We start from the raw sequence: 27,229 nt of genomic DNA, 5'->3' as shown, positions 1-27,229 counted from the left end.
TGAGGTTGAAATAACAGAATCATTTGCTATTCTAAGACCGACCACTTTGCTGATAATGTTTTACAATGGAGAGAGGTCCTGAAAAGGTGTAAATGATCTATCGCTGTTGTGAGCTTCGGGTAAATGTAACAAAGTAAATGTCACCCGAACATAAGGTCAGTTTTATTTTGGGTACGATACAGGTAGCCTTATTGATACTGACAAATACTTAAATGAAAAGCGTGACATAATGTTCGATGAAAGTGAAATTTTCTTCTTTAGACAAAGAGCATACAGTGTTCTCTTCCTGCGCCAGTCACCCCCACAGAGGTTTCCTATTGACCATCCTGGCGCGGAAGTTAAAATTTGCTAGTCAGTCCCAGGATTCCCCGACTCGTACTTATGGGGCGCCAAACCAGTCAATATTCCTTTTATATTTCTGTGGCCCAGTTTACTTTTATATGGTCAACTCGAGTTTTTATGTGGTCAACTTTTTACTTTTAATAAGATCAAGTTTTAGTTTTTACATGGTCAAGTCGACTTTTTATTTGGTCAACTTTTTACTTTTTATATAGGTCAGTGTAAAATCTTACATTGAAGAAATGTAAAATGGTTTCCGTGTTTACAAAGCCTGATGTAAACACGCGGGAGGTTGGGAGAACACGAGATAAGCGTAGGAAACCACGACGCGAAGCGGAGTGATTTTCAGCTTATCGAGTGTTCTCCCAACCTCCCGCGTGTTTACATCAGGCTATGTAAACACGGAAACCATTTTACATTTCTTTCATAAAATAACTAATGAAAGAGGAACGAAAATCGTGTTTACATACGCTCATGTAAAATGGTTTTATGGCCAATCAAAGCGCGCGTACTATTCTAATTATTTTATAAATATACGCTTGCGCAGATAGTGGCGTAAAATCGTACAGTCTATAGACTGTGTTCGTCACACATTACGCCGTTATCTAATTACCGGGGACAATATTCTCCGAAGGCTGAGTCATTATAGCAGATAGTGGGAGAACAAGGGACCGTCGAGAAGACCAACCGCACAGAACGAAGGTTCGCGCCAAATGACACAGTTGGTTTATGCCAATTTCAACGTCATAATCTATAATGAATATTCAAAGTTTGAATAGTGTATGAAAATATACTGCGTGACATTTGCGCGAGTTATGAATATTGGGGCACCCAACACTATGGACAGTTGTAGTTTTCCTATTACCCAAGTAAAGGAAGGAGAGTGGACATCACCAAGAACAATTCTGTTGGAAGGAGTTCCAATTCATGACTTTTTCACAAAAAATCCTGCAGCACTGCGCGAGATGATCATCAATTTCCAAACAAGACACAATGATGTGTTTGTTGTGACTTATCCGAAATCAGGTAAAGAAGCTTGACCTGCCAATGTTTTGTGTTTATGTGTGAATGATTAGGTAAGTAAAAAGAATTAATAATTTGCAATGCATTTTTATTCAAGGGACAACATGGATTTCAGAGATCCTTTGGCAGGTGTATAATAACGGCGCAGAAAGTACAAAAATGATTTTTGACCGAGTTTCGTTTTTGGAGCGTGACCGTGCTGATGTCACAACTCTCCCCAGTCCACGGCTTCTTCATTCTCATTTAACCCAAGATGTCATTCCTCAAGGAGAGGGCGATGACGAAAGGTGCAAGTATATTTATATTGCACGGAATCCAAAGGATGTGGCTGTGTCATTTTATGAATTTATGAAGGAACATGGTTCTCTTGCTGGGTATAACGGTCCATGGGAATTTTTTGCCAGATTATTTGCAACTGGGAAAGGTGAGTTTTACTTTTGCATGAATGGTAAGAATGGGACAGGGATTTTTCCTAGAGGCTAAAAAGAAAAAGATTTTGGAACATTTCCAGAAATTAAGTGTTGATGAAACAACTGTGTTACCCACAGTATGCAAATCAACCAGGAAGATGTATTTAATAACTCTTTTACTCCCACGATTGACCAAAAGAGAATTTCCTCTTACAATACCGATATAATATCTAGCAGACAACAACTGAGAGTTAGGGAAAATATCTGTTTGGGGATTATCAGTTGATCTAAACCAAATTCTCTGAAGTTACATCATCAGAATTGTGTGACAGATAATAAAAAGAATTATTAGTGAAATTTGTGGGTGAAATGGTCAGAGTGAACTCGAAAACCTTTTTGGATGAAAAAATCTGTCCGTGGGTTCGGTGTATAGTTTTTAAAAGTTAAGCTACTCAATTTAAGCATTAAATGTCCTCCCTTCTCCTTCCTTCCCCTCTGGCCCTTACTTCAAATGTACTTCCCTGTTCCGCCTACATGTTTATTCTCTGGCATAATGTAGAAGAAACAAGTTAAGCTGTGGATGGGTGTCATCATATTTTGAAGAACAATTTAATTTGTAATTGTTTTATTCCAGTGTCGTATGGTCATTGGAGTGATCATGTGTTAGGCTGGTGGAGGCACAGGGATGATCCTAATGTCTTATTTCTCAAGTATGAAGACTTGATTAAGGTTAGATTGTAATTTATTGTGTTTAAAAAAATTCCATTTTTACATGTATTTATTCAACAATCAAGTTAAAGTAGGTTGTCAAGACCAAAGCAAATGTATAGAGAGCAGTATGGGAAATATGTATACTGATGTTGTGGTGTAAAGGGTCAAAGTAATGGGATCAGAGATAAGGAGATATCACATTAGATTGGTCCTCAGTCTATTGTCATATATATGATGCTGGCATGTCTAGTTTATAGGAACTTAGCTTGTTTTTGGCACTCATTGTGACTGGAATATGCTAGTGTTTTGCAGATTACCCTCTCAAACATTTAATTAAGTTCACCTTTTTTTTCTCTTTTAGCAGAGTTATAATTGTGTCAGTTATTTGTCATACATCAGGGCAGGAAATTAATTTTTTTTTCTGATAGCCACTTGGCTCCTAAATTTTTCAAAGTGGTAGCCATTTCAAAAAGAGTTGGTTGCCATTTTTGAAGACAAACAAAAGGTTTTTTTTCACTCTGCCGACCCTCCAAAATTAACTCAGGAAAAAGATTTGGAATTAAAGCTGGAGGAGGCTCAACCTAAACTGTCTTAGAACCTCAAGTTTTTATACTGATTGTTTTTTTTTTCTTCCTCTTTTAGGATTTGCACAGTAATGTCTGTACAATAGCCAAATTCCTTGGTAAACAGCTCTCAGAAGATATCATTACAAAAATTGCTGAACAGTGCAGCTTTAAAGGAATGAAGAAGAACATGTCAAATTACTGGGTAGAGCGCACAGCTCAGGGGCCAAAACTGTTACGCAAAGGAAAGATTGGTGACTGGAAAAATTACTTCACCCCAGAACAGAACAAGATGTTTGAAAATGAGGTTATGAACAAGCTGATAGGGACTGGGCTGGAATTTGACTTTGAAGGTTGAGCTTGATTATTGTCTTGAAAAAAGATTTTTAAATGCTATCTACCTTAGTTTGTATGTGTTACAGTGGAATATAGGGTAAGATTCTGATTAATAATGGTAATAGGACTAAGTGGAGTCCATTTCGGTCTGTAATCATACAAGTGATTGACAAAATAGGACAAGTGCAAAGTGGGAGTCTGATTTGGTTATCACGAGTATGATTACAGACAGAATTGGACAACACAAAGTTCTGTCACTAATTAATCAAGACTATGACAAAATTTGAGAAAGAAAATAGACATCGGTTATACATGTTCATAAAAACAACAGTTAACTTAATGAAATGTAAGACAACTGTATGGGCACCTTGAACTGTCCTGGTATTACACTGTCCAATTACAAGCATGATACGTGCACTGTCTTATTAGTGCTCAAATCTGGCTGGTGATAATCAATCATTTTGCTATAGTTTTGATTAAAAGGGAAACTGTATCACTGCTTTGGTGGGGGGGGGGGGGGAGGGAGGGGGAATTAAAAGATAATCTGGTTTTATCATCTGTGTTGACTTGAAGTTGACCTGAGGTAGTCTGACCTGAAGCTGTTGTTTCAAGCATTAGCCCTTTGTCATTTGCCCTGACGAGGGGCTAACGCTGGAAACTTCAGCTTTAGTAACTCTTTATGGAGGCCAATTTATATTATCAACTCACTTGATAAAATCAAATTATGTTCTTTTTACAGTTACTGTAGAACTTTGCTGGCCACTGGTTTGGCAAAATAAAATAGATATCACAGTTTTCATGATTTTCATTTCTTTAATTCTATTTGGTGATTTCTGTTAGAAATGTTTTATTAATATGTTAGGTCCACATTAGCTTGAAATTGTAAATAACAAAAATCAAGCCATTGCCATGAAATGGAAGCAGAGTTACTTTTTGGAGTTTCTTACTGATAAATACCTTAAAACCTGGGCATAAATCTGTTTTGAAAACCCCAAGTAGCCAAAGCACAAAAAACGAGTGCCCATAACTATGAAAATATTTCTATGTTGCTCAGTGGGCAAAATGTAAGGATTTGTATGGGAATAAACAGTTCCACCCTCAACCTAAATATCTGAACTTATAATATATACTTAAATGAAATCTACTTCCTATAGGATTCACACACAACATAAACATATTTGCAATCAATGTCAATGTCTGAAATTTAATTATTAACCGTTTAGGTAAATAAAGGATTTATTTGCTTTAATAATGTTATTTAATAAATTAAACAGAATCTTACAACTGTTTTGATTTGCTTAATTTTCTCTCTCATATATATTGGTGTTATCATCATCTCTTTTCCATTCCTTTAGAAGTTCTCTGTAGTGTTCTTCAAATATACAGGGTCCTTGCACTCATTTTTCAGATCGTCAGTTGCCACTCCATACGCAGGTCATCCAAGTCTCACTAAAGCATCTTTGATGTCTTGCCAATACACATGGAATGTAGCATCATCCACAGAAGCCTTCTCAGCATGGCCATACACTGCATTTCTAAAGTATTTCACTCGGGCAATGTCAGCCTCTGTGCTCATATCTGTGGCAGGTGGAAGTGCATCCCATCCAGCGGCTGGTGGACTTTAAGGCTACAAATGTTCCTCAGTAGGACTGTCAGAAGAGTTATGTCAAAGTTTTTTGATGACACTGAGGTGTGTATTGCAGGGTATAACTTTCCCCATTGTGTTGGATTTAAAATTTTTTTTTATTTGAAGTTGCTAAAGTTTGGTGTGATGTGTCTGCAAGTGTTTGTGAAGATCACCTGGGAGATTAATCCTGTCAAATGTGTCCTGTAGCGCACAAGATCCCACATCAACCAGGAGACAACAAAGTCTTGCATAATTGGTGGTTTCTTTAGTGGAGAAAAATGACCCTAGAGCAGCAGCTGTGGCCATTGTCTTCCTGACATAAAGAAATGAGAAAGGCCATATATTAAAGAGGTTCTGGCTTATTTATTTATGAACCAATACATTTCACTTGATTATAGTTGGAGAGGTAGGTGAAAGAGAACATTAATCCAGCTTCAACATTTTAAGAATAGGGAGGGTATTTTTGATGATGGATAGGGCTCCTTCCTTAATAACTTGTACATGTATGTTACACAGCCATGAAAAATGCATGTGTTGTACTAAAAAATGGTTTGAAGAATAGATGTTTGAATATGTGGTGAATTCTTTCAAAGATCTTTAACTTAGAAGAACAATGGTAGTTTTCCTTAAGCAGTGTATCAGTTGAATATCGTATTCGTCATTAGTTACCATTCAGAATGGGGTTAGGTTGTCAATTCGAATGTGAGAAGAAGAATGATTTAGAACCTAAGAGTGTTTGGCAAAACTATCCTAATCATCAGCTTTAACGGCTAAGATTTGGTGTTTACTCGACAGACAGCAGTTCTCATTCTTTTAAAACTAGTGAATAAAGGGGTAAGTTTCTAAAGAAACTGTGGTGCTGCGTCGGTGGGAGAGTATAGCAGGTAATTTAGTGTTAACAACTGGGTTGAAAACGTAAATTAGCCACCGTAAAGAGTAAAAAAGCTGACGTCAGAGCCGAAGGGCTAACGCTCGAAATTTTAGCTTTTATACTCTTTACGGTGGCTAATTTACGTTTTCAACCCAGTTGTTAACACTAAATTACCTTTTAAAACTCGGTAGTTAGATAACGGCGTAATATGTGACTAACACAGTCTATAGACTGTTACGCCGTTATATATTATATTATATATATATATTCCCCTTGAAAACTGATCTTAAGAAAGTTAAGATATACAAACCTGCTTTATCACAAACAGAAGGAACCACTCAGAGTATCACAACATCAAGTCGTTATATATATATATTATATATATATATTCCCCTTGAAAACTGATCTTAAGAAAGCTAAGATATACAAACCTGCTTTATCACAAACAGAAGGAACCACTCAGAGTATCACAACATCAAGTCTGAAAGAGAACGTACGTGCAATTTGGCTTCTCCCTCGAAATAAAGGAACGTCATCGTCTGGTGGCGGTCACGCGAAGTTTTTGATGATCATAGTAACAGATGGTCACGCGTCACACGATTGTGCAAAGTTCGCCGAATTGTACACTTTTAAGGGGGTTTTTATCTTTGGTTGATTCACTCGTATTTCGCGGAATTGTTTCAATTTTAAGGGGCCTCTTTTAATAAGTCAAAGCCCACTATAGTTTGTTTAGAAACTTACCCCTTTTATTCAATGATCAACTTATCTAGTTCTGTAATACTGAAAAAGCACAGCAGATTTAAAAGAACAATAACTCAAAGAAAATTTTTAGTAAGCCTAGGGGAAATGACGAGGCAGAAAAAGCTGAATTATAAAACCTGAATATACATATATCTATTTGTAGCGATAGGAACCGCGCGCTAATCATATCTGTCGGAAAGATGTCAAAAAATAAAGAAATAAAAAGGAAGACAGGCCTAGCCTCCACCCCGTACACTGGGTCTTTTCCCTGTTTATCACGACTATCAAATCAAATCAGATCAACTTGAGAGACTAAACAGTAACCGAAACGAAAAGTAAATGCACCCGTTTATTTACTTTATTGGTCATTGGCATTTCTGCCAAGATTAGGAATCATTTGTTCTATCCATTTCCTTAAGAGAAAAATTTCATCTGATATAATTTCATGTCCTTGCATTGCGTAATTCACTTGGAAATCAGTTTGTATCTTCAATTCCACAAAACACTGCAGTGTGTGCGGCTCATCTCAGTCAGTTTTTATCTCTTCTTGATTCCACCTATTAAGCGGGGAATTCTGGTCGTTGTTAAGCCCTTCCTTTTTTCTCAGTGTCTTAAAAAAGGTCGACGGCGTCGATAAGATGGAATAATGAGCAAAAAAATCAGCAATATTCGTGAAAAACCTGATGGACAAAAGAGAAAAAGGAAAAGTCTTACAATGCCACGAGCGATTTCTCTGTCACGGAAATGGTTCTAGCTGTATGCGGAACATGTGCCATATACGAGCCTCTGTGGAGTGGTAGTCGGGACCATCGGAAAGGAGCGGAAGGTGTGTCCTTTAATTCATATCTTTTTCCACGCTCGTGACTTAACGAAAAAAAACCAGGTTTCTTCAGTGATGGTTCTGTCACTTCACAAAGTGTCGCAATAATATCTATCAGGGGATTATTAGTCGATCTAAACCACCTGTGGCTTGGTAGTAGTCGGGACCATCGGAAAGGAGCGGAAGGTGTGTCCTTTAATTCATATCTTTTTCCACGCTCGTGACTTGACGAAAAAATACCAGGTTTCTTCAGTGATGGTTCTGTCACTTCACAAAGTGTCGCAATAATATCTATCAGGGGATTATTAGTCGATCTAAACCAAATACTCCAATCTTACATCATTAAAATTATGTAGCAGACTGTAAGGATAATTTTTGAATGAGATTTGTAATTTAAATGGTCAGATAATTTAAATGGTCAGAGAACTCCAAAAACCTTTTTGGATGAAAAAATCCGTCCTTGGGTTTGGGATAGTTTTAAAAGTTAAGGTACACAATTTAAGCATAATGTCCCCCCTCCCCATCCTTCCCCTTTGCCCTTTGGCCCTTACTTGAAATCTACTTCCCTGTTCTGCCTGCATGTTTATTCTGGCATATGTAAAAGGAAAAAAAGTTAAGCTTTAAATGGGTGTGATCGTATTTTGAAGAACAATTTAATCTGAAATTGTTTTATTCCAGTGTTGTATGGTCATTGGAAGGATCATGTGTTAGGCTAGTGGAAGCACGGGGATGATCTTAATGTCTTATTTCTCAAGTACAAAGACTTTATTAAGGTTTGGTTGTGTTTTAGTGTGTTTTATGAAATTCCAATTTCACACTTATTCATTCATCAACCAAATTAAAGTAGGTTGATATCTGATAGTGTAAGATTAGATTTTACCATCACAACAGGTTGGGGTCTGCCAGTCTTAAGCCAGAGGTGTCTACTTACCAGGTGGTTTCTTAAGCAACAATTCTTAGCATGCCAGGCTTTTTTTTTCTTTCTTATCCCTTGAAATCCTAGTAATGACTAGGATCCTATTTCTCCTTACAGTGTTACTGCTGAAGCAAACATCAAGGTTATGAGAATAAAGAAAGTGATCACCAACTACAGAAGCTCTTGATGGTCAAATAAATTCTCCTTGCCAATACCATACCAAATGTATGGAGTTGGTATGGAGAGCAGTATGGGAAGTATGCATACTGATGTTAGGGTCAGAAGGGTCAAAGTAATTGGATCAGAGATAAGGAGAAATAACACTAGATTGTTCTTGCAAATTGTCCTATGATGCCAGCATGTCTAGTTTGCTGAAACTTTGCTTGCTTTTGGCATTCATTGTGAGTGGAATATGCTGGACCTGTATTGCAGGTTACCCTTTTAAACATTTGTTTGAATTTTTTTTCTTTTAACAGAGGTGTTGCGTCAGTTATTTGTCATACCTATAGCACACTGGAAATAAAGCTGGGAGAGGCTCAACCCAAACTGTTACAGAACTTCAAGTTATTATTTTATTTTTCTGTTCCTTTTAGGATTTGTGCAGCAATGTTTGTGCAAAAGCCAAATTCCTTGGTAAACAGCTATCAGAAGATATCATTACAAAAATTGCTGAACAGTGAGGCTTTAAAGGAATGAAAGAATGGAAAGGAATGGAAGAACATGCCTAATTACTGGTTGGAGGGCACAGCTCAATGGCAAAAACTCTTATGCAAAGGAAGGATTGGTGACTGGAAAAATTACTTCACCCCAGAACATAACAAGATGTTTGAAAATGAGGTTATGAACAAGCTGATAGGGACTGGGCTGGAATTTGACTTTGAAGGTTGAGCTTGATCGTTGTCTTGAAGAAAGATTTTGAAATGCTATCTACTTTTGGTAGTGTGTATTACAGTGGAATTATGGGGGTAAGTTTCTGATTAACAATGGTAATGGGACCAAGTGAAGTTCAATTCGGTTTGTAATCATATGAATGATTAACAAAATTGGATGACTACAAAGCAGGAGTCCAATTTGGTATTATCACAAGTATGATTACAGACAGAATTGGATGACAGGAAGTCCTTTTGTTACCAATTAATCAAAACTATGTCAAAATTTGAGAAAGAAATTAGACATTGTTTATACATTTTCATTTAAAGAATCATCAGTTAACCCAGCAAAATGCAAGACAACTACATGGGCACCTTTAATTGTCCAGGTATATATAACACTGTACAGTTACAGGCATGATGTATACATTGTCCTAATAGTGCTCAAATCTGGTTGGTGATAACTAATCATATTTTAGAAAAGTGACGTTCTGTACTGCTTTGTCACTTGGGGGGAGGGGAAGGGGTTAAGGGGGATTACAAGATAATTTGGTTGTATCAGAAATGTTGATAATGTAAATTGACCTGAAGCTGACCTGAAGTACTCTAACCTGAAGCCGATGTTTCAAGCATTAGCCCTTTGTCATTTTCATTTCCTGCTAATGCTGGAAACATTTGCTTAAGAAACTCTTTACATTATCAACTCACTTGATAAAACCAAATTATGTTTTGTTACAGTTACTGTAAAAATTTGCTGGCCATTGGTTGGGCAAAATAACATAAATATCATGTCAGTTTTCATGAAGTTTACTTCTCTATAGCATAGTTCAGAGGTTTGACCTGTTTAAGGAAAGGATCAGTTACTGGTATCACAGGAACAGATATCAATGCTACTTCTAAATACTATTACATTTAATTTAGTTTAATTATTACATTTTAAGGGTTTTTAAGTCTATTTAGTGATTCCTGTTACAAATTATTTAGTTAGGTAGGTCCAAATTAGCTCCAAGTTGTTAATTTTTTTTACCTACTTTAACAAATAGAAGTATTTATGTATAATTGGAGATTATTTCAACTTAAGAATACGGAAGTGCTTATAATAAGCCACTCCACTGAAGGAAGAAAAAAGCTTATACATTTAAACTAAAAAGATGTCAGTGTAATATAATATGGCTGTAAAATTATCAGGAGGTGTTGTAAAACCTTCTATGTGAGGAGATATACTTCATACTCTTCTTCAATTCATCCTTGTAATAGCCCTTCTCAAACTAGAAATAATTAGCAAATGAAAATTAAAGCTGTCCAAGTTTTTACAAGCTCCATCTGGAAGCTGATACAGATACTGAAATGATCAAACACCCCAAAAATTTATTGTCTGTTAATTTTGAGAAAAAATTAACAAAATTAGTTTGAGCTAAGGTCTACATATCCACCCTTTAACCACTATGAGTGACTAGCATCTAATTTCTCCTTACAATATCACCACTGAATCACACATGCAATGTCATGAAAATAAAGGAAATGATCACCAACTAGAGAAACTCTTGATTGGTAGACAAATTCTCCTTGTCAGCACCTTAGTAAATGTACAGAGAACAGGATGGAGAATTTGAATACTGATGATAGGGTGTAAAGGGTTAATGTATCTACCGATGGTTCACTACAGATATTACTTTCATTTGGTCCAAAATGCATTAACTATTTCTTAATGTCCCTCTTTCATGTGAAGTTTATTTAGTCTGTGACCAGGTTCCCAGCTCAACAGTTTTTTGGGATAAGCAGCAGCTGAGCTGACCAAGGGTGTATGCCAGCTTGATCACTCACAGGTTCATCTCATGTTCATGTGCACAGGGTAAATCTTTAAATGTTTGGAAAGTCCAAACATATATGCTCAAGCAATCAGAATAATATCAAATGGAAGCAGAGTTATTTGTTTTTTTTTTCAGTTTTGTAACTAATTGATACCTTAAAGCCTGAGCATAAATCTGTTTTATTAGCCACAAGTAGCTAAAGCACAAAAAAAAGTGTCTGTAACTATGAAAATATTTCTATGTTGCTCAGTGGGTGGAATGTAAGGATTTGTATGGGAATAAACAGTTGCACCCTCAACCTAAAAATCTGAACCGATGATATACACTTAAAATAAACCTATACTTCTCATAGGATTATCAAACAACATAAACATACTTACCTCTTTACAGAGGCTTATTTTGTGAGATTGGGCTACCTGTGTGATAGCTGATGTCAGCGGTGAGGAAGACTTAGCTCTACTCCCCTAAACTGTATGGTGATTTTATGTTGGTAGCAACAACCTTTGCTTTTCCTTAATCTTGTCTTTTAAACACAATTGGCCATTTTGGTATAGAATACATATTACTAGGTATACATAAGAATAAACATCTTAGCACACCATTTTCTTTTGTATATGGTTAAACTTATGCATTACTTAATCCTCAGGCTGTAATAGCAGAACGACAAAAAGGAACATGTTCCTTGTCAGTGAATTTAGATCTCCTTCATGCGAGAAAAACATGGGAGCTTTCTGCAAGTCAAGCAGAGAGAACTTTTTTAGTTCACTCCCAGAAAAATTAGAGGTTTGAGGAGGGTGTCAGAGGGCCTTTCTCTTTTCACACCAGCCAACTGGCCAATAAGCTTCTTATTAGAGGAAAGAGATCTAACTTCACTGTCTACAAGTAAACATAGTTTTTCATGGATGTCATCCTTATCAATTCCAGCACAGAAATGAAATTAGCTTTTTACAACTTGCCTTCCATTTGGTTATCTACAAAATGCTTCACTGTTGAGGTAGCATCAAAGTGTCTTTAGAAACAAATACATCAAAGCTTCCTTGATCAGTACAGCGCAGTGAAAGATCACATGAAATAGGAAAAAAAGGCAAGCTTCCCATGGGGACTTCATTAAATTCTTGATCCCCATGATCACCTAGGTCACCAATATTGTTCATGATCATAGCTACTTCCTTTAAGGTGTTATTATGTCCTTGGAGCTCATCAAATGCTTGAGCACCAGCTGAATGGATATTGTTGTTACAAACATCCAGGGTGGTCAAGGTGGCATTTTTCTTAAGAGCCTCACAAAGTGATTGGGCTCCATTATCACCAATGACATTATGATTAAGGTGTAAAAAAGTCAGAGTAGCATTAATTTTAAGGGCCTCAGCAATTGACTCAGCTCCAGCAGTACCAATGGCATTACCTGACAAATCCAGGTCCTTCAGAGAAACATTGACTTTAAGAGCTTCAGAAACTTTGTTGGCTCCAGGATCACCAATATTGTTCCCTACTAGCTCCAAGCTGGTCAGTGAAGCATTAACTCTGATGGTCTCTGCAATTGACTCTGCACCTTCACTGCCAATGGAATTCCAAGACAGGTCCAGATGTCTAAGTGAGGTATTCACTCTGAGCCCATCTGATAGAAGTTGAGCACCACAAGAACCAAGGGCATTCTTTGCCAAAGTCAGAGATTCCAGTGTCCCATTAACTTTGAGGGAATCAGAAAATAAACGGCCACATTTAGCTTTGATGTTGTTCCTTGAGAGACTTAGAAGTTTCAGGGTTGTATTGGCTTTAAGGCTTTCAGCAATCAACTTTGTTCCACCAACACCAACCTTATTTCCTTCGAATGTAAGGTCTTCCAAAGTAGAGTTGACTCTCAAGACTTCTGCGATAGACTTTAAACTTTGATGACTTATTTTGATATCTGACAGTAACAATGAGGTTAGGCTGCTGGCATTGGTTTTGAGAACTTCCACAAGAGAAAGAACACCAGCATCACTAATACCAGTTCCAGACAAATCTAATGAGCTAAGAGTTGTATTGACTTTCAGAGCCTCACATAGTGATATAACACTGGGATTACCAATGCCTGGGTTATTACAAAGGCCCAAACTGTTTAAAGTGGTGTTGGTCCTTAAAACCTCTGCAAGTGCTGTGGCTCCTGCATCACCAATGTCACCAAAACTTAGATTTAAGGAACTCAAGCTTTCACTCCTCTTCAAATTATCTGCCAAGATCCTGACTGCATCATTGCCCCATGCATTTCCCTTAAACATCAAGTCATTTAGTGTTTTGTTAACCATTAAAGAATCAGCCAGTTGCTGCACATTATGTGCACTGACAAAACCATCTGTCATGCATTGAACTGTAGTCAGAGTTTTATTAACTCTAAGCATATTTGCCAATGACACAATAAACTGGTCTCCAAAAAGTGGAACCATGATGATTAAAAGTGTAAGTGTGCTGTTAACTTGAAGGGCCTCAACAAACAACTTGGTGGCAAAACTGTTGTCAGATATTACCATCTCTTGAAGTTCTAGGTTTGTTCCTATCAAATTTATCATGTGGGATCGAAGTCCTGAATTTTCTGTGGAGCATTCACCAATGCATTTTAAAGCAAAGCACAAATAAAAATTTTGAAGCTTACAGTTTTTGAAAAGATTGGCTTTCTTGATAATGATATGTAAAAGAGACAAGGCTCTATTTTCACTTTTATGGCAAATAATACCAACAGTGAACAAAAGGACTGGTTCAAGAGATTTAAAGTTTCGTCTTTCATTTGCAAGCAGAGTCTCAAAGTCTGTTTCCCCTTTCAAAATTTGGTTAGAGAGATAAAGACCTGCAAAGAATTCTTGAAAACTCTTGTGTGAAAATCGGTAGCATGTATGGGATCTTCTTTTGCTGCTGTTAGACTGAACCGACAAAAATTCAAATAGAGGTGATTTTCCTGTTGTGCCTGGAAATTCACAGTCTTCAATATGCATTATATCTTTCTTCAAGGCCTTCAAGGCTATACTTCCCAATTGTTCCAGCTCTTCCTTGAAAACTTCAGTTAGGTCGTCATTATTGTGAGACAATCCTTGTTTTTGGCAAAATCTCTTAAGAATGCATTCTGTGATTTCAAGATACAACTGAGTCTTGCTTAGAGGCAGACCACCTTTTAAATCTTCATAAACAAGACAAAGCATTGCTGTGAATAAGGGATTGACAATCAGTTCTCCAAGTTCAATATTTTGTTCTATGTCCTGCAAAAGTTTTTGTCCCTGTGCCTCCAAGTCTTTGAAGTAATGCATGATGTAATTGTGAGAATTATCTGAAACAAATCCTTCTATTTGAAGTAAAGTGTCACAAAACTTGCTTATCTTGACACTACCTTCTTGCCTGGATGTAAGAATGATGTGACACTTTGGAAGCTCCCTGCTCTCAACTAGGTCAGAAAACATCTTTGTATGATTAGATGGTGCTTCATCCAATCCATCAAGTATCAGCAGTACTTGGGACTGATTGGCATTGATGTATTTGAAGAAGTTCTCTTTTGCCTTTTCATCAATGTTTCGAGGAAGTAGCTGATCATCAATTGCTTCCCAGATGTCTCCTGACAGGTCATGACATTTGAGCAGGAGAACCAATTTGATTTTTGGAAAAGAGGGGTCAGTTTCTTGACCATTGGCCCAGTCATACACTACCTTTTGACAGTAGATTGTCTTGCCCATTCCAGGTTCTCCCTCAATCAGGACAGTTCTGGGCTTGGAGATTCCACTGTGAGGTTTAAAGACTCCAGTGATGCTGGTTACCTGTTCTGCAGCTGTTCGTCTAGTTTTGTCTCGTCTAACAATGATTGGCATGGTAAATATGTCGTTAATGTCAAAGTTGAAGTCCTCACACCAAGGAAATGGTGAAAGTCGTCCTTCACATGTCTGGTAAAGTTGGCGAATCCTTTCTATAAGTTCAGTTGGCTCCTCAACATCTGAAATTAAATTAAGGTAAACTAGGTAAATAAAGGATTAATTTTTCTTTCATTATGGTATTGAATATTAAATTTAAAAAAAACTTGGAATTGTGTTTGATTGCTTAATTTTTTCCCTTTTATACTTCAAATAGGAAGAATTGTAAAGAGGATATGAATAAATGAAGGGAAAGAAGAAAAAGAAAAAAACTGAAAGGAAACAAAATAAGGAATAAAAAAGTGAAATAAAGAGGAGAAATGGAAAGTGAAATGGAAAATATGATTGAATAACAAGATTGGGAGATTTTTCTTAGTTTCCTCTGTCCTAATTAAGTCCACCTCTGTTTTCCTCCCTCTTCTCTATTATAATTTGTTTCTCCCTCTTCTTCCATCCTCACCACTCTTAATCAATAAATTTAAAATCTACCTTTTGGCAATGGCGTGCTTGTTGAAGCTTTCAATATCAGTTCTTCAAGTTTCCGATCAATTTCGTCCAGTTTGTCTTTGGTGTTATCATCATCTCTTTTCCATTCCTTTAGAAGTTCTCTGTAGTGTTCCTCAAATACAGGGTCCATGCACTCATTTTTAAGATTATCAATTGCCACTCTATATGCAGGTCCTCCAAGTCTCACTAAAGTATCTTTGATGTCTTGCCAATACACATTGAATGTAGCATCATCCACAGAAGCCTTCTCAGCATGGCCATACACTGTATTTCTAAAGTATTTCACTCGAGCAATGTCGGCCTCTGTGCTCATATCTGTGGCAGGGGGAAGTGCATCCCATCCAGTGGCTGGTGGTCTTAAGCTACAAATGTTCCTCAGTAGGACTGTCAGAAGAGTTATGTCAAAGTTTTTTGATGATACTGAGGAAGGTATTGCTGGGTATAACTTTCCCCATTGTGTTGGATTTAAGACTTTTTTCTTTTGAAGTTGCTGAAGTTTGGTGTGATGTGTCGCCAAGTGTTTGTGAAGGTCGCTTGGGGGATTAATCCTGTCAAATGTGTCCCGTAGCACACAAGATCCCACATCAACCAGAAGACGACAAAGTCTTGCATAATTGGTGGTCTCTTTAGTAGAGGAAAATGTCACTGGAGGAGCAGCTGTGGCCATGGTCTTCCTGAAATAAACAATTGAGTAAAGCCATGTATCAAAGAGGTTGTGGCTCATTTATTTAGGAACCAATACATCTCACTTGATTGTGGTTGGAGAGGGAGGGGATAAACATAAAAACAAAAACAAACAAAAAAACATTAAAGCCTTTAATTCGACACGATAAGAGTTAAAGCTCCAAAGGTTGTGGGGTTGTGCATGCTATACTGAACATTACTTGAAGTATATATATGTAAAATACTACATACAGAGCTAGCAACGAAGAGTTAATCTAGGACATTAAGATAGTAACTTGAAATCTCTCAATTGAGCTTCTAATATCGGAGTTTTAGCACGCACCCCATAAATCTAGGCCATGCACAATAGTTGGCAAAATTTCGCTAAAATAGAATTTCATCAGGACTTCCTTAAAGGCAAGAACTTGGAACGTTTTACTAATTCTAATTTGTTCGCAAAGCTTTTCTTACGATCCAACACATGTAGTATGCGACTAAGAGTAGTGGAGAGGACTGTAAAGTTGTTAGCTGCGCAAAAATTATCACAGATACTGATATCAACCCGGGATGATAATAATCGAAAATGAAAGTTCAACAAGCTACGTGTATAAACGTGTATAAATGGCGCGCCTCGAGACACATTCATTACCAAATCAAACAAGGTTTTTTGAACTTACTCTATGTTATTTTGTTTTACAAGTAACTTCACATCGACTACTTTCAACGAAAGTTTAATTAGGTTCGCAATAATCTAATGTGTGCTCGAAAGACTCAAGTTGAAATTTAGTGGAACGGCAGCTATAAACTGTATGTCATCTAACTCTGTTAGACTAGAAAACCGATCTTAAGAAAGTTAATAAATACAAACCTGCTTAATTACAAACAGAAGGGACAACTCAGCGAATCACAGCAGTAAATCTGAGAGAAAAAGTACATCACTTCGGCTTCACTCTAGAAGCAAATTAGGGACGTTCCCGTGACGTCACCGTCTGATGCCGTTGGCGGAAAGTGGCTCTACCTCAGCGGTCACGCGAAGTTTTCGATGATCATAGTAACAGATGGTCACGCGTTACCCGATAATGCAAGGTTCGCCTGATCTCATACTTTCACAGGGGTTTCTATCTTTGGTAGATTTACTCGTATTTCGTGGAAACGTTTCAATTTTAGGTGGCCTCTTTAATAGGTCAAAGACCATCTTAGTTTCTTTAGAAACTTACCTCCTTTATTCGATGATCAATTTATCTAGTTCTGTAATACTGAACCAGCACAGCAGATTTAAAGAACAATAACTTAAAGAAAATTTTTAGTTAGCTTAGGTCAAATGAAGAGGCAGAAATAGTTTAAAACCTGAATATATATTTATGTGTGGTGATAGGACCTAAAAAAAAAAAGAAAAAAACACCAGCTGCTTTTGACACTAATCTGTCAGACAGATGTAAGACAAAAGACAGGACTCCACCCTCGTATACTGTGTCTCTTTTCCCTGTTTATCATGACTACCAAATCAAATCTGTTTATTTACTTTAATGATCATTGGTATTTCTGTCAAGATTAGGAATCATTTGTTCCACCCATCTCCTTAAGTAAAATATTTCATCTGATATAATTCCATGTCCTTGCATTGCGTAATTCACTTGGAAATCAGTTTGTATCTCCAAGTCCATAAAACACTCTGCAGTGTGTGCAGCCCATCTCAGCCAGTTTTTATCCTTTCTTCCATTCCACATAAACAAAGCAGGGAACTTCTGATCCTCATTAAGTTCTCTCTCTTTTCTTATTGTTTCAAACACAGTGGATCGCGTTGATAAGATGGAAGAATGAGCAAAAACACCAGCAATGTTTGTAAGATACCTGATGGACAAAAGAAAAAAGGACAAGTCTTACAATGTCAATTGCAATTTCTTTGTCACATGTGATTTCTCTGTCAGGCAATATTCAACTTAAGTAATAGTTCTAGTGGTATGCGGAACATGTGTCACATCACAGATGGCCCAAGCTCCAGCTGTGAGATGATCATCTTGCAAAATAAGATTCCTGGTAATTTTCCAGCTATGAAATCAGCTATTCATGCCAGTTTGTTTCACTGTGCATCCTCAGCTAACAGAAAGTTGCATTTGCAGCATTTCCCGGAGTGCTACTAGTTGGTGTGCATGGGTACACAAGGGATCAAGCCAATCAAAGAAACTGCTAGAGGCATAGGGCTGGTCTACTCTTAGATGTCATTGCTGAACAGGTACCAATTTTTGCTAGACTGGGTGAAGTTAGTCTTCTGAGCAGGTGTCTTGATGGAAAGACACAAAATTAGAATGAGGCCCTTGATGCTATGTTCTGGGAGAGAGTACTGAAGAGTGTCTTTGTTTGCCCTGAGACCTTGCAGTTGGGCATTTATGATGCAGTAGCCCACTTTAATATTGGATGTCAGGCTCAGATGAGGCTCAGCGAGCTGATTCAGTCCAAGTTCTAAGGGCCAACTACAAAAAGCAAGGAGTCAACAAGTCTCAGTGGAGATTGCTCCATGGCAAAAGAAAGAAAAAAACTGACAAACAACAAGAAAAGGAGGGTGATATTTATGTAGTTGGTGGATTTTAATGTGTCAAGTAGAAATTAGCACAAGACATTGTTTTCTATGACAATGGCTACTCTGTGTTACAACTCAAAACTTTAATCTCAGTTTTCTTAATTCTATAATTTTACCTTAATAGCCAAAACAGCAAATAGGATATCTTTGCTTCTTTTAGTGTGATTGAACTGAAATTTTCAGTGAATTCTCTCTTGTATTTGTTATGATATGCAAAAACCTTCCGGACATCAACGTTTGCTTTTTCTTTCTTATGTAACTCTCAACTGTTATGTAACTTTCTGGACTGGTTATGTAATCACTTCGGACTACTCACGTGTCAGTTCTCGGGTTACACGAAAAAACATTATAATAAGAGAGTCGCTATCGCGTTGTTGTTGTTTCGTTAGCTCTAAAGGTAACCTGCCTCTCAAGTGATTAAAGTTTGTGTTCAAAGAAGCTTACTGGACTCAGACTCGCTATCTTGCTCTCTCGCGTCGTAAAGGACAAAACTGTATTCATGCTGTGTTATGAACAAAAAAAAACCATTATGTGAAAGTGCATGAATCTCATTTCAATTTGTGGGGAATTATTGAGGCTAAAATATTGTTCTTCTCAGAAATAAATTATTATTGTTCTGAAAAATACTTTGATAGTTTACTTTTTGAGGTTTACAGTATAGAGCAATCACTGTAGTTCATTTTGCTACCATTTATAGGACAATGGGACCTCTGGTTCTTTAGACATTCTTTTTAGCAGATGGGTAGCTTTTTACACCATTGGGGGGGGGCCTTAAAACTTGTTGTCATGGTTACAAAATGTCAATCACTAGCACAATTCACAACAATTTTGGATGATATTTCTAGTGGTACCATAATGAATTGGCCCAGCTAATATTGAAAATTTTTAAAATGTGAGTGGAAGACCACCTTAAAAGAGTTTGTATAGGAATATTTACATTCACTCTTAGGATTAAAAAATAAACTGGTAAGTCAAACTATCAATAAAAATACCTCACCTTACTTCCACAGTGCATTGCTTGTTATCTGACCACCTACTATGTTTAAAAGAACCCATTTTAGTGAGTTATCCATTTCTAGGTTTATTACATATATAAGAATAACCCTTCTGGCTTCTCACATGTAGCCATAAACCTAGAAATGGATAACTTGCTAAAATGGGTTTCCTTCAATGTAGTAAACAGTCAGATAATAAGCAATGCACTGTGGAAATAAGGTGAGGTATTTTTATTGAGAATTTGATTTATTTTTTATTCCTTAGAGCTCGTACCAAAGCCCTTGTTCAAGTCCGCCATGAGCGACCTGGAAAGTAATATCTGGCGCTTGCGGATAAATTACTCGAATATGGTCAAACTCAAAGTCTTTGTTCAAAATGCTTGTAAGAAGACTTCTAGAGCTCTCTGCTGTATGTCCTTGATCATGGAGGAAAAATAAAGACCCCATTTGATGAAATTTTTCGAGTGAAGTCACGCATCTTAATTTCTTTAGCGCCATGATGCTTGATTTAAGCCAGGCGTTCCAGAATGAGTGGTTGCAAAGCGATTCAAAATGGCGGCTCAGAGAGCTTATTTTGCGAGATTAGGTTTGGGGCGTTTTTCTTCAAGGGATTAACCTTTATCGGTCAGGGATGGCGAGAAAATAACGATTAAGAGCAATTTAATTCTTGAAAGGGATAGTAAGCTGGGCAGTTTGTTCGAAAATTGGTTGTCTACTTTGGGGGATTTTGTCTTGCGAATACACTGATGAGATTATGAATTCAAATATTGGATTTTACAGAGGAGATTTCTCTCTTAGATTTTATCACTAGCAAGAACTTCTGCACAGTTCAACCAAAACCAAGGATATCAAGGATATTCAGTGCAGTTTGTGTTCAACGTTTGCCACGAATCACAAAAGAGAAATCAGAACTGAAAAAAAAGGTATGAGGAACTTCAAGATCAACTGGAACTTGAGCACAGTGCACTGTCAGAAGATGGAGTAGAGTGTGAAAGAATTCAAGAACGGAAGAAAAACCTGAAGGATAATGACGATGATGAAAGTATGGCAATAGGAATGATGGAGTCGAAAAGAAAGGTTGTTATGATTGTTAAGATTGGCATGTACTAAAACCTGAAACAGCAAAATGAAATGACCAAAATGAAACAAGTAAAACAAGCAAAAGGAGCAAAACAAGCAAAACAAAACAACAGTTATGAGCAAAACAAAATGAAATAGGTGAAACCATTGAATCTACAAAAAAAGACAATTGAAATGAAATGAACATAACAACCAAACCGAAACGACCGAAATGACTAGAAAATTTAATTTCAGTGCCAGCTGATATATTTATCTCATTTCAATTATGGTCTACTCCTGATCTACCTCATTGGGGAACTTCAGTTATGTCTCAATTGCCATCTGCTTGGCGTGAGTTGTCAATGAAACCTTAATTAAAAAAGAAATAAATGGAAAAAATTAGGTACATAGACATTGTCATTGAATACCATTATCTGTTTCCTCCTCTTCTTTCTGTGAGATATGCTTTGGTTTTTGATACGGCTGGCATTCTGTCCAAGAAACTACATATAAGTATCAAATTATAGTTTCAACTGCTTGTGTGGAGAGAGACAGCCTTAATATTTAAAAGGTTTTAAAAATGTGAGAGAATATCTGAAGTGAAATCTACAAGTTCTACAACATTTTATCCTCCACTTGTCTTGATCATTGTAGTGGTTTTGTTTTGGTCATAGAAGTCATTTTGTTTGGTTGTTTTTTTTTGGTCATTTCATTTTAGTTGTTATGGCTGTTTCATTTTCCTTGTTTAGCTTGTTTTGTTTCAGTCATTTTGTTTTGCTGTTTTATTGGGTTTTAGTTTATGCCAATAAGATTAAATTTAGCTACAAACCAAGTGAAAAGATCTTGATGATTACTGCTTCCCCCCAAGATATCACGAACAGAAAAGAATTATTTAATAATGTGTTCATGCACAATGTTGACTGGCACTATTGCCTGCATCTTGCATTGTGACTGTTCTCAATAAATGAGCCTATTTTATTGCTGGTATGTGCCTCTGGTACATGCCAGTTAATATAATATTTTAGCCAAGAAGCCATATTACACATAGAGATATCACATAATTTGCATCACATCATCTCTCTGAGAGGTTCAAACATCGAAATTACCATAAAAATGTCTTTTGTTACCCTTGATACTCTCTGGAACCAAACTGCCTCTTGGGATATGGATTGAACTGTAGCTCGCTTAGAGCTTTTTCCAGACAGCAAGTGAACTAGAAAAGTTGGTTATCAGGCAACGCAATTTTGACAATTGGGCAGATTTGTTCAAAGCATTTTAAAGCTAACTTGGGATTAGCCAACAATTTTTTTATTTAGTTTTGAAGCTTTTCAGACTGTTTTAATTGTCTACATTTTTTTCTTTAGTTTTGTCTTTCACAAAGGCAAATCCCTCAAAATGTAAACCCCTGATATAATCTTTATTTCAAGGGAGATTAAGGAAATGTTAATATTTTAATCCTGTGTTATCACTAAATGCTTTATTAACAACTGGGATGGGAATAGCAATTTCTTCTTTTATGGAAATCTTAAAAATAATGTCTGTAACCAAAGGTTTGACTCTAGCCCACAATTAGAAAATGTAATCAAGTGGATTGTGCATATGATGAAATTTAATTAGTCTTGATAAATCAACAGTGATATCGTATTGATATTGTAAGGAGAAATTCTGTCTTGGTCACTCATGGGAGTTAAAGGGTTAGCTCTCTTGATTTGGTTGTTGATTCTCCCCACTAGCAGCAACACATTTCCTCATAATTTAATAATGAAAATTTAGTGTTATATTAAGATAATAACTTCTACCTGATAAGTTTGAGGATTCTTGTTGCCATTTTGCTGGATAATGTATGGTTATTAGAGGGAGAAGTTACATTTTAATCACTCTTGGGAGTTAAGGGGTTTAAGTTTAGTAAAACTGGAATGAACAATTCTAAAGGACAGTGGTTATCATTGGAATGGTCATGTGCACAGCCTTTTCCTTATGTTTTGAGCAGCTGAACCATATTCAGAGCAAAATAAACTAAACATAGTCTACTTAACAAAAAAGTTACATGCACAGTATAGTTGCTTTTATTTGAATGGTTTCATCTTGGGGTTTATCTGCAAACAAAAGATGTCTAGTCATCTTTCTCAACACACTTGATGGTTTAGTGGGCAATAAGATTTTGTCCAACTCTTAATAATATTATCAATAAATGTAAATAAAATGGCATTTTTTTGTTTTCAGGTAGCATCAAAAAGTTTAAGTGAAACTTTTCACACTGATCTTAACGTTCAGTTTCTTACTGCTGTGATGAAAAAGTACAAAAACAAAAATGATAAAGTGAGGTCAATAGTGTTCAAAAGATAACATTGTGAAAGCTGAAGGGGTGCCAAGCTAAAGACAAGGATATGGTACCTTGTTGATATAAGTTTTAGTTTGTTCATACTTTTAGGAGTAAAGAGATGTTTCTTATGTCCTGAAAAGAATGAAACCAGCTCTTTTCCTCTAATTGAAACGAAATTAAAACCTATCTCAGATTTGACAGAGTTTTTTTTATCTCAGGCCCAATAATAATACTGAGATGCACTCAAACATTTTTCAGAACTTGTTGTGTTAACTTGCCAAAAGAATGTCTGTTCTCAAAATCTTCTTTTTGTTTCCCAGGTATTTTTTTACAATGTGAACTATGTAACAGGTTGTGTCAGACTACATGAAGGATACTTTGATCACATCTGGGTGACAAGGAAAGAAATGAAAGACTTTGTGGATGCAGAATATTTCAAGACAATTAATCAAGGATTAGTTTGATTGAATACATAGTCCCCTCATTTCCATAATCATTACATGCTGGTTATCTTTGAGATGAAGGTAAGGTAAAGTTTTTACTTAAGCCTATTGGTCCATCCAGCTGGAGCTTATTCCAGTTTCCATGTAGCATGAAGTGAACTTGCATCATAAGAATTGAATTACAGTGTTACTGCTGAAGCAAACATCAAGGTTAGGAGAATAAAGAAAATAATCACCCACTACAGTTATAGCTATTGATTGTCAAATAAATTCTCCTTGTCAATACCATAGCAAATGTCATCTGATGCCTGCACATCTAGTTTGCCAGAATATGCTGGTGTATGGCAGGTTACCCTCTTAAACATTTGATAAAGTTTACCCTTTTTTTTTCTTTTAACAGAGGGGTATTGTGTCAGTTATTTGTCATACATATAGCGCACTAGAAATAAAGCTGGGAAAGGCCCAACCCAAACAGTCACAGAACCCCAAGTTTTTTTTTCTCTTCCTCCCTTAGGATTTGCACAGCAATGTTTGTACAAAAGCCAAATTCCTTGGTAAACAGCTTTCAGAAGATATCATTACAAAAATTGCTGAACAGTGCCACTTTAAAGGAATGAAGAACATGTCAAATTACTTGTTGGAGGGCACAGCTCCAAAACTGTTATGCTAAGGAAGGATTGGTGATTGGAAAAATTACTTCACCCCAGAACAGAACAAGATGTTTGAAAATGAGGTTATGAATAAGCTGATAGGGAATGGGCTGGAATTTGACTTTGAAGGTTGAGCTTGTTTATTGTCTTGAAAAAGATTTTGTAATGTTATCTACCTTTGGTAGTATGTATTACAATAGAATATGGGGGTTAACTTTCTGATTACCAGTAATTGTGGAAATAGGACTGAGTGGAGTCCAATTTGGTCTGTAATCATACGAGTGATTAACAAATCAGACAACCACGAGGTGGGAGTTAAGAAATAATGCTGCAAATTACCATTTTTTTTTATGTCATGGGTACATGTTTACATGGGAATTTCTGTGTCAACAGCTGGTAATTGTTTCGTTCTAGCATAAACACACGATTTCTAGGTAACGAACAGTCTTTATTTGTAAACTAAGTGCGCTCTCATGTAGATATATGTGATCTAAAACCTTTTTCGATTAGATAACATCGACCGCTGTATCATGTGTCACCTGAGGTGCACGTGATCTCCGAGTGTGCTCTCGTTACATCCTTTCTTTCATAAGAAACAAAACGAAACAACGGAACAATCAAAACAAACATGAGAAACAAAAAAAAATCAAAACCACTATCCAAAAGAATCAACTAGTCAAGTCCGGTAATGTCTTTGTCTCTCATGACACTGACTCAGGTTAACGAACAAAGTCTTTCAGATAGGACGGGGGCTTCGTTATTCGACCACTGCGAGTCTGGTTGCCTTTGGAAGCTTGCGATGTTAGATCAGTCGCAGGCTGCTCGATCGCTGGCTCCTGTGGCTTCGCTACTTCTGAGCTGGAGTGACCACTGGCGTTAGTTTCTTGTTCAATGTGTTTAGATGGCGAGGGAAGTTCTGTCTGCTTGGGCATCTGGGTTGTTGGCGTGTGAGACGTAGTTGCTTTCAGATGCCTTCTATTTCGTCTAAGGGCAGAGCCATCTTCCGTGAGGACTTTGTAGGATCGCATGTTCACCTGTTCCTGAACAGTGGCTTTCTTCCAGGGCGCCTTGGGGTTGCTTGTGGGCTGAATGCGCACTGAGTCTCCAGTTTTCAGTGGTGGCAAATCTCGAGCGTTTCTATTGTAGTAAAATGCCTGCTTGGTTCTTGTCTTCCATTTTTCTTCTTGGACATTTTCGGCGAGTTTGGGTTTAAGGAGCTTCTCGCTTGTTGGGAGTAGGGTCCTTGTTCGACGACTCATTAGTCGTTGTGCTGGACTGCTTTTCATGCCTTCTGAGGGTGTGTTTCGGTGGTCGAGGATCGCGAGCCAAGGATCTGTTCCATCTTTGTTAGCCTTCTTAATAAGCCTTTTCACAGTCTTGACTGCGCTTTCCGCCATACCATTGGACTGCGAATGTCCGGGACTTGAGGTTAAATGATTGAATTCCCAATCTCGAGCAAATCTCCTGAATTCATCCGAATCAAACTGTGGGCCATTGTCGGAAAACACAGTGTTCGGGATGCCATGCCTTGCAAAGTGTTGCTTCAATTTGTAGATAACAGCTTTAGATGTTGTACTGGACTCCAACCTATCGACTTCCCAGTAGTTGCTGTAATAATCTACCGTCACGAGGTAACGTCGGTTGTTTGTCTCAAACAGATCAACACCAACCTTGGACCATGGCCGGTCAGGTACCTCATGTGGGTGGAGTGTTTCCTTCTGCTGGGAGATCTCAAAGGTTCGACAAGTTTCACACTGTCTGACAAAGTTCTTCACAGCTGTGTTCATTCCTGGCCAGAAAACGCTTTCTCTCGCGCGTCTCGAGCATCCTTCCACGCCAATATGTGATCGGTGGATTCTGGATAGGACTTCTGGTCTGAGGGATTTTGGAACTACACATCTGTCTCCTTTGAAGATAATTCCATCTTGCGCTGATAGCTCGTCACGAACGTTGAAGTATGGCGTGACGTCATTTGGGAGATCAATCTTGGTCTCAGGCCACCCTTCTCGAATGACTTTCTGAAGTGCTTGCATCGTGCTGTCTCGCAGACTTTCTTTACGGATATTGTCTAGGCTAGCTTTGCGGAGTGGCAGAAACTCGACCATATGTATTTCTTCAACTTCTTTGTCGATGGTTAGCACTTCATCGCGCGATGTGGTGTTGGGAAGGGGTGCTCTAGAGAGTGTGTCTGCCAGATACATGTGCTGGCCTGGCTTGAAACCAATTTCGAGGTTATACTTCTGCAGGCGAAGTAGCATTCGTTGTAGACGCTTGGGGGCGGCCACGAGGGGTTTGCGGTAAATAACTTCAAGTGGTTTATGGTCGCTCTCAACAATCACTTTGCGACCATAAGTGTATTGGTTGAACTTCTCGGCTCCAAACACTATGGCTAGCAGTTCTTTCTCTATTTGCGCATAGTTGCGTTCTGTATCCGTCAGGGATCGCGATGCGTATGCCACTGGCTGACCATTTTGTAAAAGCGTAGCTCCAAGTCCAGTGTCCGAGGCGTCGCATTGAAGTACAGTCTCTTTGGCGGGATCAAAGTATCGGAGGACAGGTGCTTGGGAAGCTGCTTCTTTGATCTTCTTAAAGGCGCTCTCATGGACGTCGCTCCAGTGCCATTCTGCATCCTTGCGCGTTAGCTGTCGAAGAGGTTCGCAAATGTCTGCCAGCTTTTTTAAGAATCTCGTCAGGTAATTCGCTAGACCAACAAGCCGCTGTACACCTTTCACATCTATTGGTCGCCTCATGCCTTTGATGGCGTCTATTTTGGATGGGTCTGGTTTTAGCCCATCTCTTGTTAACACATGACCAACGTAGGGGATTTCTGTCATCTTCAACTTGAACTTCTCCTTGTTCAGTTTCACTCCCTTTTCGCGGCACCTTTCAAGTAGAGTTACGAGTTTTTTGTCGTGATCTTTCACTGCTTCTTGCACAGTGTCACCTTCACCCGAGATGAGGATGTCGTCTGCAACTGTGCGCACACCGGGAAGGCCTTCGATGGCTTGATCCAAACGATGTTGGAAATATTCCGGTGCGGGTGATATGCCAAATGGCATCTTCAGCCACCGGTACCGACCAAATGGAGTGCCAAACGTTGTTAGA

General features: G+C 37.7%; 3 protein-coding genes, 1 long non-coding RNA gene and 1 pseudogene across 6 annotated transcripts; 2 read left to right on the top strand and 3 right to left on the bottom strand.

Moving 5' to 3' along the window:
• The first annotated feature begins 913 nt into the window (after positions 1–913).
• Positions 914–24,283, top strand: LOC113671968 (sulfotransferase 1B1). Of its 2 annotated transcripts, none has more exons than XM_089207335.1 (4): positions 914–1,365; positions 1,460–1,786; positions 2,407–2,501; positions 3,126–4,346. In XM_089207335.1, the coding sequence occupies exons 1-4, from the start codon at positions 1,122–1,124 to the stop codon at positions 3,402–3,404; spliced, it is 945 nt and encodes a 314-aa protein (XP_089063461.1). In that variant the 5' UTR covers positions 914–1,121; the 3' UTR covers positions 3,405–4,346. The 2 variants fall into 2 exon arrangements, with proteins under 2 accessions (XP_089063461.1, XP_089063462.1); XM_089207336.1 differs by lacking the exon at positions 3,126–4,346 and adding an exon at positions 23,989–24,283 and having other exon boundaries at positions 916–1,365.
• LOC149044942 (uncharacterized) lies at positions 4,176–6,442 on the bottom strand. Its single transcript, XR_016186873.1, has 2 exons — positions 6,312–6,442; positions 4,176–5,322 (listed from the first exon to the last, which is right to left on the bottom strand). It is a non-coding gene; the product is annotated as an uncharacterized LOC149044942 (long non-coding RNA).
• Positions 7,366–9,367, top strand: LOC149044941 (sulfotransferase 1C2-like; annotated as a pseudogene). The gene is made up of 3 exons (XR_016186991.1): positions 7,366–7,447; positions 8,120–8,214; positions 8,951–9,367. The product of XR_016186991.1 is annotated as a sulfotransferase 1C2-like (transcript).
• Positions 9,591–17,086, bottom strand: LOC113671951 (uncharacterized). The gene is made up of 3 exons (XM_089207328.1): positions 16,945–17,086; positions 15,396–16,087; positions 9,591–14,989 (listed from the first exon to the last, which is right to left on the bottom strand). Exons 2-3 carry the CDS (start codon positions 16,078–16,080, stop codon positions 12,021–12,023), a joined length of 3,654 nt encoding a protein of 1,217 aa, XP_089063454.1. The 5' UTR covers positions 16,081–16,087; positions 16,945–17,086; the 3' UTR covers positions 9,591–12,020.
• Positions 17,414–20,152, bottom strand: LOC149044940 (lysophospholipase-like protein 1). The gene is made up of 3 exons (XM_089207711.1): positions 19,918–20,152; positions 18,419–18,547; positions 17,414–17,957 (listed from the first exon to the last, which is right to left on the bottom strand). Exons 1-3 carry the CDS (start codon positions 20,145–20,147, stop codon positions 17,600–17,602), a joined length of 717 nt encoding a protein of 238 aa, XP_089063837.1. The 5' UTR covers positions 20,148–20,152; the 3' UTR covers positions 17,414–17,599.
• Positions 24,284–27,229: the final 2,946 nt, after the last annotated feature.

Source organism: Pocillopora damicornis, chromosome 5 (genome assembly GCF_964200805.1).
Source record: "Pocillopora damicornis chromosome 5, jaPocDami1.2, whole genome shotgun sequence".
Taxonomy (NCBI): domain Eukaryota; kingdom Metazoa; phylum Cnidaria; class Anthozoa; order Scleractinia; family Pocilloporidae; genus Pocillopora; species Pocillopora damicornis.
This window is presented reverse-complemented; position numbering and strand designations above follow the sequence as displayed.